Source organism: Triturus cristatus, chromosome 9, assembly GCF_964204655.1.
Source record: "Triturus cristatus chromosome 9, aTriCri1.1, whole genome shotgun sequence".
Classification (NCBI taxonomy): domain Eukaryota; kingdom Metazoa; phylum Chordata; class Amphibia; order Caudata; family Salamandridae; genus Triturus; species Triturus cristatus.
The window spans coordinates 914979390-914993431 of NC_140592.1; the positions used below are offsets into that span (position 1 = coordinate 914979390).

The following is a 14042-nucleotide window of genomic DNA, read 5'->3' on the forward strand; positions in this document are numbered from 1 at the left end:
GTCCAAACAGCTGCATGGGTATGTTTTGCCTAAGGCCTAGCCAGAACAAAATAACAAGGGGCATTGTTGTTTGACCTTGCACATAATGTTCAGTCAAAATCCCAGGAACATGCAGAGAGTGAACACAGCACTGAGTTCTCATGTGAAAACAGCCATAGAAATTATTTCAAAAAATAAAAAGGTGTAGTAATGTGTGCAAAGCAGCAGGCAGTCTCCAGCATGCTCATGCTAACTTAGTGAAGACGACAAAGTCCCATGGGCCAAGTGACGCAGATGATACTAATCTCTGTTCAAAGTGACAATAATTAAAGCCTTTATGGAAGGACTTACATGTGATACCACCAAAAGTTCCATCTGCAACTACATGGATGTATTATCACGCCAACAAGCTAATGTAGGACAGGCAGTCCTAAGAACACTTTTTCAGACAACTGCAAAGCCCACTGGTTAGCCACCACTTTTGGAGGGTACTGCTATATAGTTTATGCAAAGCATATGTATCTACAGCACAAATACCTCAAATGGTTTATGCTACTTAGCCTGTAAGCAAATGTTCTTGGCATGTAGAGCTGTAGATTCACATTCGCCCTCCATCCTCCCGGACACCTTTGGTCATTGCAGTTATTATTATTCACATTATACACGCATGGACATCTCTATACTACTCTCACTTACTCCATTCTCACCCTCTTGCGAGAACACAAACCAACAATGGAGTCGATGCCCATGTGCACTTTCACCGAAAGGAGGAGCCACCTTACCTCATGGCTGGAAAAGACGTCTTCTAAGAAAAACAACTTGCAAACATCCGTACCCAACACTAGATGGCAGGAGTATGCAAAGCATTTGAATCTACAGCTCTACATGCCAAGCACAGATGCTTACAGGATGAGTAACATAATCCTTTAATCCGTGATCTCAGTCAGTCTAATCAATCTCACACAAAACAGTTTACTGTTACTGTAAATGACTGTGTGCTTCATTTGAAAATGTAGTTGCGAACCTTGAAACTGGTAAGATGATGATGAAACCAATATTTTTTTTCTTTTCAAGTTGATGACTCCAGCAATTTGGACATTGACTTCAAGTTCATGGAAGATATTGAAAAATCTGAAGCACGTACAGGGATCCCATGTACACAGTATACAAATGAGAGTCCTTTCATTTTCAAATTAGAAGATTACCAGGATGCAGTTATCATTCCAAGGTTAGTTATTTGAGGAAAATATTTTTGCCTCTCCCACACTCACCATGATATGGTAGAGATCTGTGATAATATTTGTGTCCCCTTATTTGTGTCTTGATGTTCCTGGCTTGCTACACATTAGGCACCTTCTTGCAGAAGAAATAGTTTGCCTACACATGTTTGAATGAGGAAGAAATAAATCCGCTGTGAAAACAAATGCTTACAGAAATGAAACACACTTTTTATGGATTGTTCATATTATATTTTATGAAGCACATTTACATCATGGCATTTTGAACAAATGGAGCCAATGAACAAGTCTTAATTACTTTATCTGATGGAGACTTCTGGCTGCAGAATCCTTACCTTTGAATTTCCCAGGCATCAGACTGTATCCGTAAACTTTTGCATAACCATCACTCCTTTGCGCTGTTGGGTGGCTCCATTTGGCTCTACGTTGCAGCGGAGTTGGTGCCGGATGTGACGTCGCAGTCACCTATATAGGCGCACCAACGTGAGTTATTTTTTTATTCCCGTGCCAGTTAGTGCTGATCTTTCGAAGAGGTACCCCTCTGTCTCGTTTTGACTGACTTTTTACGACGTATCGTTGAAGATTTTTTGCTTGTGTGTCGAGGGAATGTCCTCTAGTGTGCCTGTCACCGCACAATGTCGGTTACCAACCTGCTCAATACAAAAATCTCTCACAAAAAGGAAAGGGGTGGGGGAGGGTCCAAGGGAGATGTTTAAAGACCAACTACAGTATAAATCCCCAAATCAACATATACTATACAAAAATACTGTGGGTCTGATGTTCTGTATAAGGGAAACACTGACGAGACAGACAAGTGAAGGCACCAAAAAATATGATCAAAGAGATATATCAAAAAAGTTTAGTTCCCATCACCCACCAGAGGTGGCTTATCATCATCTGGGAACTAAGGACAGTACTAAGAGAACCGACCACTCTGATGGTTATGGTGGTTATCCAGTTGTCCCAGGCGTGAATATAAACGGTAGGGTGATGGTTGCAGTGCAAAAAAGTGGTACAAACAGTAAAGAGGAAAAGTGCTATTAAAAATGGCTACCAAGATGCTGTAAGTTTTATTCTGGCGCTATCTTGATGTCACTTTAAAAACAGTGCGTAGACAGCTTAACAAATAACTGTCAGATTGACGGTCTACATGATTCGGCTTCTGGACCTTAGAGTCCAAGCTCTCATCAGGACCATGTTGACGCTACTGCAAAGAGGTGTATAAAAAAAAATAGGAAAAACAAAAGGTTATTATCCAAGTTGGTATACAATACAACCTGATTGGCTCTGTGTGTCCCTATGGAACTGTTACAGGTCAGAAGAACCTAGATGAAAATGAAACAAGGAAAGCTCAACTTAATCTTATACAATGTCAGTGTAATTACAGAACATATCCTAAAAGAATTTTTGGTAATTTTTTATATAATACTCGTAGATATATTACATGGCCGTAGTCAAATCGATGCTCGGTATGTGCACTTACCCGGAAAATTGTGGGTACGCACCTCGCCTCGCCTGGCATCTGCTCAGGGTTTTGAGGCACCGCTCTACAAAAGGAAATTTCAAGGTAGATTTTAGATAATAATCCCCAGTGGACAAGACCAGTTTAGTTCACGGAGGATAAAAGAAATAACCAGATGGAGTGCTTAGCTGGACAAGTGTAAGAACATGGCAGGGTCGTGGTCTGTGAACAAAAAGGGGGGAACCGAAGGAATTCCCTCTTGTAATGTATTAAAAATATATTCAAATATATCACATGCTTGCATAGGACAGGCTATGTGTTAATATCCTTCAAGCATTAAAAGCACCATGTTAACTTTTACAGAAAGGGTGACGTATCCTTGGTGCATAAGGATACAAGGTGAAACCCCTCGCTGTCTGTAATGACCTGTGGAGAATGGAAATGCCTCATCAACCATTAGAGGAAAAGGCAACATTGGGAAATCTGCATAGTGTTTCACACAGGTAACAGTGGAACGCACAAGAGCCGACACTGGTCACTAGGGAGCACGCGAAAGAGCGCGCCAATGAAAAGAGTGAAAAACACGCCATTAAGTGATAGTTTACAGAGGTCAACACACAAACACCCACCTGTCCGTCGGTACCCCGCTCTGTCGTCCGAGCTGGAAGGGGAGGTGCCGACTGGGCAGGAGAAGCATCATAATATCGCGTCCGTGTGCGAATCAACTTCCGTGTCAATGGCTACGGAGCGTACAAAGGTCCAAACTACATGTGTTGAAGGTTAGCTGGGAAATGTAGTGCCGAATGCAGAGGAGTGTCTGTATTCTGTCATCGATAACTAGAATTTGAGAGGGACAGATTGCAAGATCAAATATGCATTCTCAAATCGATTTTTTTAAATCGATTTTTTAAGAATTGATTTTATAAGAAGAGTGCAGTGAAGGTATGGAAAACTAACAAGGAGTAATCTATCAGGATAGTGATCTTCTAAACAGTCAAAGTGTACTACATCTCTCATCTTACTGGTCTCGTATAAGTCACGCAATCAAATCAAAATATAAATATACACGAGAAACAGCATATAACAGAAAAGTATGTTGATGAGAGAATCAAGAAAGGTTACAGATAGGATCCAGGCTGAGTGTTCTATGAGTTTAAAGTGACGACCACGGAATGTCGTCATTCAAACCAGATATGTCACTTTTAAGTTTGAAAACCCATTTCTGTTCTTTATGGAACAGAAATTTTGTAATATCCGTGACGTGTGGGAATATAAGGTTGTTCCAAAACCAGCCATCTCAAATCTTCCGGTTTATGTCTGAGTGACAAGAAATGGTTGGTGAGTTTAGTAGCCTGTTTGTTCCGTCTGATTGTGCTCTTGTGCTCATTGATGCGTGTCTTAATTTTGCGTGTGGTCATACCAACGTAACGCAAAGAACAGGGACAAGTGATGAGGTAGATGACTTTTTCTGTGTTACAGTTGGTGTGTTTTTTCAGAACCCAAGGTATGCCTGTGCCTATATCGATGGTCTTAGTGATCTGAGTCTGTGGACACGCTGAGCACTGACCACATGGGAAATGGCCTTGGACTGGTGGTAGATCCCATAAGGTGTTGCTGATGGTGGAAATTTTTTCTTTGGGTCTGGTGTGTACGAGACTGTCTCTGAGATTGGTACCCCTTTTGAAGGAAAAAAGAGGATAAGGCAAATTCTCATTGCCTATATTCAAAACTCGCCAGTGTTTTCGCACCGTTTTCTGTACCTGGTTAGACCAAGTGCTGAAAGTGTTTACAAATGTCATTCTGGACAAAGGAGGCTTCGGCACGGAGGGTTCTAAAAGAGCTCCTCGGTTGTTGTTCGAGGCTCTTTTCCAAGCCTGTCTCACCAAACGCTTGGGGTATTGTCTGTCTCTCAGTTGAATGGACAGGTCCTCTGCATGATGGTTGAAGGTGCTGACGTCGGAACAGTTTCTGCGAATACGCAGGAACTGTCCAACGGGGAGGTTTTCCCGAAGGGACCTAGGATGATGACTGTTGAAACTCAAAAGTGAGTTCTTAGATAGGGGTTTCCTATAGAGTTCACTACCAAGAGTTCCCTGATTGGGACAAATCACTATGTCTAGGAAGGGCAGTCGGATTTTGTCCGAAACAACAGTGAACCGCAAGAAGTCATTCCTGGAGTTCAGCCAAGCATGGAAATCTAGCAAAGATGCAAGGGAACCTTGCCAGATAACCAAAATATCGTCAATGTACCTCTTCCAGATTTTTATCTGGTCTCTAAATGGATTGGACTGAGTGAGGACATTGTTCAACTCGAAAAGATGGACTTACAGGTTGGCCAAGCTGGGCGCAAAAATGCTGCCCATAGATGTACCCGAGACTTGCAGATATATGGTCTCCTCGAACTTAAAGTTCTCCATCATGGCCAGCCTGGCACATTCCATGATAAAATGCACCGGTGTAATGGTGTCCCAACTTCTTGAATCTAGGAGACACTCAATAGCTTGTAAGGTTTCTATTTGTGGAATAGAGGTGTACAAAGATTCCACATCAAAGCTGACTAAGAGATCTGTTGCTATGTCATAACTGATGTCAGTAAGTAAGCGAAGGACGTCCTTGGTGTCTTGTAAGTAGCTGGGCATTTCCTTGACCAATGGTCGAAGGAAAAAATCCACAAAGGTGGAAAGAGGTTCCAACAAGGAACCTATACCGGATATGATAGGTCGTCCTGGGGGTGGTCTTTGGCTTTTATGTATTTTAGGTAAGACATAAAAGTATGGCATCACAGGATGTGTAGGTGTTAAGAAGCGTGCTTCCTGCTCTGTGATCCAGCCAGCAGCTTTCGCGTCATCAACCAGGGTTAGGATCTCTCTGGTGAGTCTAGGAGTCGGATCTTCAGTCAGACGTTTATATGACTTAGGGTCATTGAGTTGTCTTAAACATTCCGTGCGGTATGCCTCGGTGTCCAGAATGACAATTGCTCCACCTTTATCGGCCGGTTTTATGGTTATGGACTCATCATTAGCTAAGGTGGTGAGGGCTTGCTTTTCACTCTTAGAAAGATTATGATAGATTTTATCCTTTCTGGTACCAAGATTTGTGATGTCATGAATGACCGCTTGCTCAAACACTTTAACTCGGTCAGGTATTGAATGAGCTGGAGGGTTGAATGTGGACGGTGTTTTCAGGCCCGTATTTTTGTCAGAAGAATCATCTGGGGATGTGGTGAGTTCCCTGTCTTTAAAGAAGAAATGTAAACGGATTTTCCTGAAACATTTCGCCATTTCAACTCTTAGCTGGAATAGGTTTCCCTCATTGGTTGGGACATAACCCAAACCTTTGTTGAGGACCAGTAATTCCAAAGGTGTGAGGATTCTGGTACTTAAATTCACGACTAACTCGTTGTGTCCGTGCTTGTCCCTGGTTGTGGTTGCCCTTTCTTGCTGCGGGTGTTGGGAAGTAGTTGGTCCATCTGCCAATGTACCTGCGGCTGTCCTCTCCTTCTGCCTCTGTTCCGTCCGCGGCCTGCCCCTAAAAAAGGCGGTTGACCGGAAAAGGGGGGCTGCGCTGCAAAAGGGGGCATGGGCTGAGTAAAAGGGGGAAATTGGTACCCCCATGGTGCTGGAGGCCACCACGGTCCTCCTGATTGGTAGGGATTCGGCATGCCTCGCCTTTGATAAGAACGAGACTGTTGTCCTCTCCCTCTCCTGAGTGGTTGCATATTATTCTCAGTCTCTGAATCACTAGAGTAAGTATCCGACCCCGATGAAGAGTAGTTTGAGCCATATCTCCTACCTTACTTGTTAAACTCAGGTGGGACATATTGCTCGCTAGTGTAGGGGTAGACCTTTTCAAGAGAGAAGCGTGCCAGGTCTTTTTTAAGTTTCTCTATTTTAGTCAATGGGATCGTGTCCTTGTGCTCTTTGTTAGATTTGTTTGTCTCGTCCAAATTTCTTTTGAAAATGGTACTAGATATGGTGGTCTTAATCTGCCCTTCCAACCTGCACCTTGTGTATATATGGTGTCTCGAGCGCGACCACAGCTCAGTCGTGCTCGTACTGCCGGCCCATGGTGCCGAAGGCTTTGAAGGAGCAGTCCCTAAAGCTGCTTGCGGCCTGGCAGTCGACACCAGCTAGTGCGACTCCTAGGAGCTCTCGGTCCCAATCGAGGAGAAGGTGGGCGCAGGACCATTCCAAGAGCCCCAAGTCTTCTTCATTGCACTTGGTCCTCCGGACAGTCGGGGAAGAAGAGCAAAAAGAAGAAGTCTTGACAAACTTTGCCTCGTCCATTGAGGATTGGCGAGACGAGTGGGGAACATTGACTTTCCAGGTACGGTTCTGCAGTCGTTGCAAGGTTCGACTCCGTGCCTTCCCCCTTTTCTGGGAGCTGGAGCAACCCACACTCTGATTATAGAGTTTTACGAGGCCATGCGGTGAGTATTTGAGCAGGCCAGCCCCTCCGGTGCGCCTTCAGGCCCCCGCCGGGGTCAGAGAAGGCCCCATCAGGTTCCGGGCCGACGGCTCCAGCCTCGGCTCCGATGAGGTCTCCTGGATCTGATTCTGGATCAGCGCTGGTTGTACCAACGCAATCCAAGTCTAGCACTGGGGTTTCTGTGAACAGGACAATAGCACACCTCCATTGCTCTTCCCTGGTTGATCCTGGTTTCCTCAGCCAACACCCCACCCCTGAGAGCTTGGTAGTCCAAGCCTCGACTTCCCATGATGCGGTCCCTGCCACTACCCCGGACAGGGAATCTGAGGCAGGACGCATTTCGGAAAAAGAGGTTTGCTTCCGCCAGCCTAGCATTACGGTCGGTGAACACCACATGCCAATTGGGTCGTTTCTTCCATACCCTGTAGGAAACGGTTGCGCAAGTGCTGCCACATGTGCCGGAGGAGGCCTGAACCATCCTCTTCCAAGCAGTGAGAGATGGGAGAGATGCAGCAAAGTAAACCATTCGGTGTGGTCTGGATTCGACTGGCTTGCTAGGCAGAGCAGTTTCGTCGACGTTGGTCTTGCGGTGCCATGCCTGGTTTAATGGATCGGTAAAGCCAAGAAGAAGTTAATAAGAATAATAAATATAACTTCAAAAACCTTCATGTGTTTCTGTATGTTCTAAATATTTGATGTTCTTTATGTATTGATACCCATACCAGATTTAATCATTGGAAAAGAAATATAGGTCATAGGGGAGTTTTCTTGTTTATTTGTTTGTTCACTTCTCTCACTCCCAGACCTTATACGCCTTTTAGAGGGAGTCCCTTGCTCTCTGATTTCATGCCTTGTTGAGAACATCTGGCTTTTCAGGGGATGTCCAGGCCAACCTCATTTACATGCCCTTCGATGGGACTTCTCTCTTCGGAGAGAAGGCAGACTCTGCTCTGGAGCACTTCAAGGAATCATGGGCTGCAGCCAAGTCCTTGGGCCTCTCAGTGACACCTAACTCCCAGTCTGAATTGTGACTCTTCCGTGGCTATGGAAGGGGCTTTCAACCACAGCAGTCAGCCATAGCCCAGCCAACTGCCTGCTCAGGCTTCCCAAGTTGAGGGAGGATGTGGGAGCGGTGCATTACAATCACGTGGGAGTGGTAGCCAGAAATAATCCGCCACCAACCCCATTGCAGCTGCAGCCTCCAGGTCTTCCTAGTTTGGTTCTGAAAGACGATGGGTGCCCAGTTATTGGAAGAATCCAGCATCATCTCCTCCACAGGCAGTCCATTACATCGGACAAATGAGTCTTGCAGATCATTGGAAAAGGTTACTTCCTTCCCAATCTTTCCCTCCTCCTTTACCGTTAACTCAAGAACTGCTGGCTTAGGATCATCTGGTCTTAGAGGAAGTTACACCTTTCCTGCCCAAGAGGGCGATAGAGAGGGTTCCAATATCAGAAGGCAGTGGTTGTTATTCTCTCTACTTTCTCATACTGAAAAAGAACAAAGGTGTTTGACCTATCCTAGACCTCAGACCTGTCAATCTCTTCCTCAAGAAGGAGTAATTAAAGATGCTTATGTAGGCTCAGGTTTTGTCTGCCCAAGACCAAGAAGATGGTAGCATTTGACTTGCAGGATGCATATTTTCACATTCCCATACTGCTAGCCCACAGGTGCTACCTGTGGTTCAAGGTAGGCCACGAGCACTTTCATTTCACCATGATCCCATTTGGCCTTACCAGCACCGCTCGGGTGTTTACCAAGGTTAATGCGGCCGTTGCAGCTCATCTGCACCGGTCAGGGGTTTCAGGCTTCCCCTACCTTGACTGGATATTGAAGGCGGCCTTGCCCGAGACTGTTGTCTCCTACCTACAGACTACGATGGACATTCTGCATTCGCTGGGGTTCACTATAAATATTCCAGAGTCACACCGGACTCCTTCTCAGACGCTGCTTTTCATCGGAGCTGTTCTGGATACTGTACTGTTTTGGGCTTATCCTCCCGAGTAGCGAGCCCAGGATATTCAGGTTATGATACCGATGTTTAACCCTCAATCCTGGATTTTGATGAGAATGACTCTGAGGCTGATGGGACATGGTCTCTTTCAGAAGTGGGAAGAGCCTGGGTTAGATCTGTTCGCCTCCAAAGAGAACGTGCAATGTCAGTAGTTCTGCATGTTGGAGTTTCCAAGGCGGCTATCACTCAGCTACGTGGAGCTCAGGCCGCCTGTACGCCTTTCCTCCCATACCACTTCTGCCCAGAGTTCTCAAGATCAAAAATGACCTAGCCCAAGTCAATCTTTTGGCTCCGGACTGGGCACGGAGAATTTGGTATCCCGAGCTTTTGAAAATGCGCCTCGGTCCTCCAATCAGGCTGCCTCTTGGTAAGTGTCGCAGTTTGTCCCCGAGGGTCGGGTTCCAGCCTGTTGGGGGTGTGGGCTCTCCGCAGGTGGTGCGGCCCCGCGAGTCGTCCCCTTATCTGCCGTTTCCTGGCGTGGAGGCGACCAGAGTCCAGATGGAGGCATATGCGGCGGCTTTGCAGGCCTCGCTTGCTTCTCCTCCTTGGACATCAGCGGATCCCTTGCAGTGTGCGGGCCCTTTGCGGCGTCGCCGACGGCTCCAGCCCCGGCGCAGACTGGTTCGGATCCAGGCTCGGAGGATGTGGTGCTGTTGGGGTGCGGCCCTTCGGGGTTCCCTCTGGACCACAGCGCCTCTGCTTCGCCGCAAACTCCAGCGGGAGTCCCTGTGGTGTTGCAGGAAGTCGCCGGGGCTCGGGTCGCACCCCGAGCCCCTCTCGGTCCTCGGGACGGGCGGCGGCCTTGCCCGAGGCCAAGGTGACGGTGCCGGCGGCTGCTGGCCCTGGCGGTGCCACAGGGGTCGACAGAGGGCCCTTCTCGCCCGAGCCCCTCTTGGTCCTCGGGACAGGCGGCGGCCTTGTCCGAGGCCGTGGTGATGCCGCTATGGCGCTGGCAGCTGCTGGCCCTGGCGGCACCACAGGGGTCGGCTGAGGGCCCGTCTCGCCCTGTCACGAATCGCGGCTGGCGAGGTCTCCTCGTCCCTCCCCGGGCCCTTCTCGTCCCTCCGCGCAGGCGGCTGCCTCGTCAGAGGTCCGGTCGGCGCCGCCCCTTCGCCACCCCGGCTCCTGTCCAGCTCCGGTCTCCTGCGCCGTGTGCTGTATCGGAGGTCGCCCCGGCATCTCCTCAGGCGCCGGTCGGCGATGGTGTCCTGCCTCAGGTTGCGGACTCTTCCTTGACTCGTCTTCAGACGCCTCCTCTTCTCCAGAGGTTCGGCGGTTGCTGGTGTCATCCTCGCCGGAGACGGGCCGCTGTGTTGTGGCTTTTTCCCCGATGTCGTCTAAAGGTGGCTCATCGCCGTCTCCACGACCGCGGTCTTCGCCGGAGGAGCCGCAAATCACCCACTCTTCAGTCCCTCTTCCTTCATTTCGGCATTGGCCCTTCCTTCCCCCGGTTGGCTTGGGGGATGACCGCCTTAGCTTGCAGCTGTCACCTAACGAGGAGCTGCTTTCCCCTCCGTGGGGCCTTACGGAGGCGGGTGCGGCTTTGGCCCGCGCTGTTTCTACGGCTGTGGGAATTTTGCGCATAGGTGATCCAGCTACCCATTTCCCCGCAGATCATCTTCAGGCGGTTTTCCATCAGGGCTCTGGTGGTAGGGAACTGTTGCTTCCCTTCGAGGGTTCACTACACTCTTCTCACTTGGGGACTTGTGGCCGTCCCGCCACGGCGGACCCGGTGCCCCAGCACCTTCTGCACCGCCACCATCCGGCACCGCGTGATCCGGTGTGCCTTTCTCTTCACCCTTCGACCGGAGGCCCCCTTTTGCAGTCTGCCTTTCCTGCTTTGCCGCTGCTGTTGTCTCCCCCGTCACGGGAGGCCCGCTGGCTGGACTCCTGGGGGCGCAATATGTTTGCCTTAACCATTGCGGCTCTGCGGGCCCTTAACACACTGTGTTTTGGCTAGGGCCACTTCTTGCTTGTGGGACTCGGCGGAGTCCCTTATGTCTGCCACTTCTCAGGAGGGTGCCTGTGTGGATTTGAGACACCATGTCTTGTATGGTCGGGAGCTGGCGGCGTTTATCCTTCACTCCGCTCTGGACATCTCGGAGGTGCTGGGCCGTGCCATGGCTTCTTGGGTTGCCCTTCGTCGCCATGCCTGGCTTCGGGACAGTGTGTTCCTGGAGAATGTTCGAGAACGCCTGGTGAACCTTCCCTTCGATGGTGCTCTTTTGTTCCATGCCCCTGCGGACTCCGCCATCCAGAGGTTCTTGGCGGGGCTTCGTCCTCCACCTCCTCCTCCCCCTCCTTCTTCTTCTCCTCCTCAGTGACCTGCGTGTTGATCTGGTTCTTGCAACTGTTCTTTCTTTGGGGCGGGTCACCCCGGTTGTCTGGCTGAGGTTGTGGTTCTGTTGGCTGCTGGCCAGCCCTTTTTGACTGTGTGTTTTTCCTTTGGGTTTTTCACACCATGCTGGGCCTGAGATTGGGCCTTCTGCGTTTCCCCTCTGGCTGCTTGATAGGCCTCCTGCGTTGTTTTTTTTTCCGCAGGTCTTTTTTTTTTGTCCTCTGCTGCGGAAGTTTCCTCTTAAGAGGTTCCCATGTTTTGGGTTATGACATGCCCTATGTGGGGCAGGGTTGGCTGTTTTGAGCCCTGGTATGTGCTAGGGAGTTGTGGTCGCCTGCGGGCTTCTGCTCTTCGTGGCATTATGGTATGTTGCAGATGCAACCTTCTTCTTCGCCTTTTTGCTTTGAGTGTTCGTTTTGTGGTTTCCCTGGCGTCTGGCGGAGCTTGCCAGTCCCGCCCACTTGTTCTTTCTGCACCGTTGTGCTTTCTTGGGGCTTCATGGGACTGTCATCCTGCCTTCTCCGCTGCTTCCAGTGGACCTTTCAATCAGTTCTACCTCTTCTCCCTGTGGGGGGGGATGGTCCCTGACTTTTGGACCCTCTTGCGGGCGCAGTTTGTCCCTGCAGGGTGTTGGACGATTCTTCCTGGGTGACTTTGAGTTCCCCTTCTAGGCTCCCGCCTGCTTCTTGCTGCCGGCGCCATCCTGTCTGGGATTGCCTTTGCTCTGCCTCTTCTCCTTGCAGTCTCTAGGTTGCTCTTCTCCTTCAGTGCTCCTTTCCTTGGCCTTGGGCGGAGGTTTTGTTGCCTCACGTGGGTGTGGGGTGTTTGGCCTCTCTGCGCCTTGCCTTGTCCTGTTTTTGGACTCGGCCCCCGGGCGGTCCTCTGTTCTGCCCAGGTGGGTGAGGTCCTCTCGCAGACCCTCCTTCCCCTTGGGTATGGCTGGCGTATCTATTCTACGTGAAGGAATCTGTGGCTAGTAGTCTCTATCAGATGTACGAGTTACTTACCTTCGGTAACGATGTATCTGGTAGAGACAATTCTAGCCACAGATTCCTTCACGGCCCGCCCTTCCTCCCCATTCTGCGAGGGCTTGTGATTTGGTCTTTTGCACTCGCTTCCCTGTAGGTGGCTGTGTCTTCTATGAGTACATTATTTCCCTCTTTCTGTTGGGCTGTCCCCTTTTTCCTCCCCGTTGTCACATGGGAGGTTAGGTTTGTTGATACTTGTGGCTCTTTGCGATCCTTGAGGTTGGGGTCTTTTTGGCTGTGCCTCTGCCCTTGTACCTGATGGGGGTTGTCACACTCTGTGATGGAGATGTCTTGGAGTTTTTTAGTTCCCTGTGTGTCCCCGACTGGTTCCCCTTCCTTGTATTTGGTTGGGGTTGTAGTCCTGTTGCATGTTATCGTGACATTTTTACATATGTCCCTTGTCTCCGGGGGGGGGGGGGCGCTGTCTCTGTACTGGCAGGGTTGCTGCCCTGTTCTTTATTCTTTCCCTGCCATTGGGTATTGCAGTGCTGGGCACTGCTCTTATGGTGGTCCTCACCATTCCTTTTTCTGCTCTTTCGCACACTGTTCCTATACTCTCACAGTTTTGTCTGCTGGCTCCGCGTTGTGGTGCGAAAAAGTTCTCCGAAGAAAACTGACGTAGGTGCGCCGGGGTGGGACTTATGTGACCTCGCTGACGTCATGAGCGCGGACGACGCCTGTGCGGAGTCGCGTGATGCCATCCCCCCCGGCACGCATGGATGCTGGGCAAAAAGTTTTCCAGATCCAGTCTCACGCCTGGGGATAATTCTACGTGAAGGAATCTGAGGCTAGAATCGTCTCTACCAGATACATCGCTACTGAAGGTAAGTAACTCGTACGTTTCGTGCAGGGTTCTTTTCTGTATCAGGGTCTGCTATGTCCTGGCTAAAAAGCAGCTTCCTAAGGGCTTAAGGGCCCATTACACCAGAGGATAAGCTGCAACCTCAGCATAGGCTTGTGGTGTTCCAATCCCAGACATCTGCCAGGCAGCAACATGGGCTTCCCTGCACACATTTGCCAAAATCTACTGCCTGGACAGTCAGGGCCACAGGGACGGGCATTTCGACCTTTTGGTCCTACAGGACTTTTTCATTTAGTCAATCTGTCCGCTGCCCACCACCTGGATGCTATGGCTTGGGTACCTATTCAAAGGTAAGGAATCTGCAGCTTGAATTCTCTATCAGATGAGCAAGTTACTTACCTTAAGTAATGCATTATCTGGTAGAGACAGTATCTAGCTGCAGATTCCTTACAGACCTACCCATGCTTCCCTGCTCTGTGCACACATTTATAGGGCTAGGGTTGTTCCCTTTTCAGGGCCCTAGGTTGGACACACATTATTTAGTTCACTGCATGGCTCTGCACTTTTGGCGTGGTAAGTTTGAAAAATGTCTGCACACCTTGGTAGCGCCTATGTAGGAGACTGCGACGTCAAATCCGCCGCAGACGACACCACACAGAGCCGGATGGATCCACCTGACGGTGCACAAGGGTACTTCTCATGCAAACGTTTAAGGATCAAGTCTGACGCCTGGGAAATTCAAAGGTAAGGAA

The 14042-nt window shown here is 49.3% G+C and overlaps 1 protein-coding gene across 3 annotated transcripts in view; it reads left to right on the top strand.

The window, feature by feature from the left end:
- DICER1 (dicer 1, ribonuclease III) overlaps positions 1–14042 on the top strand; it is a 692358-nt gene that overhangs the window by 330780 nt on the left and 347536 nt on the right. For all 3 annotated transcript variants that reach the window (XM_085626460.1, XM_085626459.1, XM_085626458.1), the window contains one exon: positions 1054–1207. In XM_085626460.1, coding sequence (XP_085482586.1) covers positions 1054–1207 — 154 coding nt within the window. The remainder of the gene's footprint in view (positions 1–1053; positions 1208–14042) is intronic.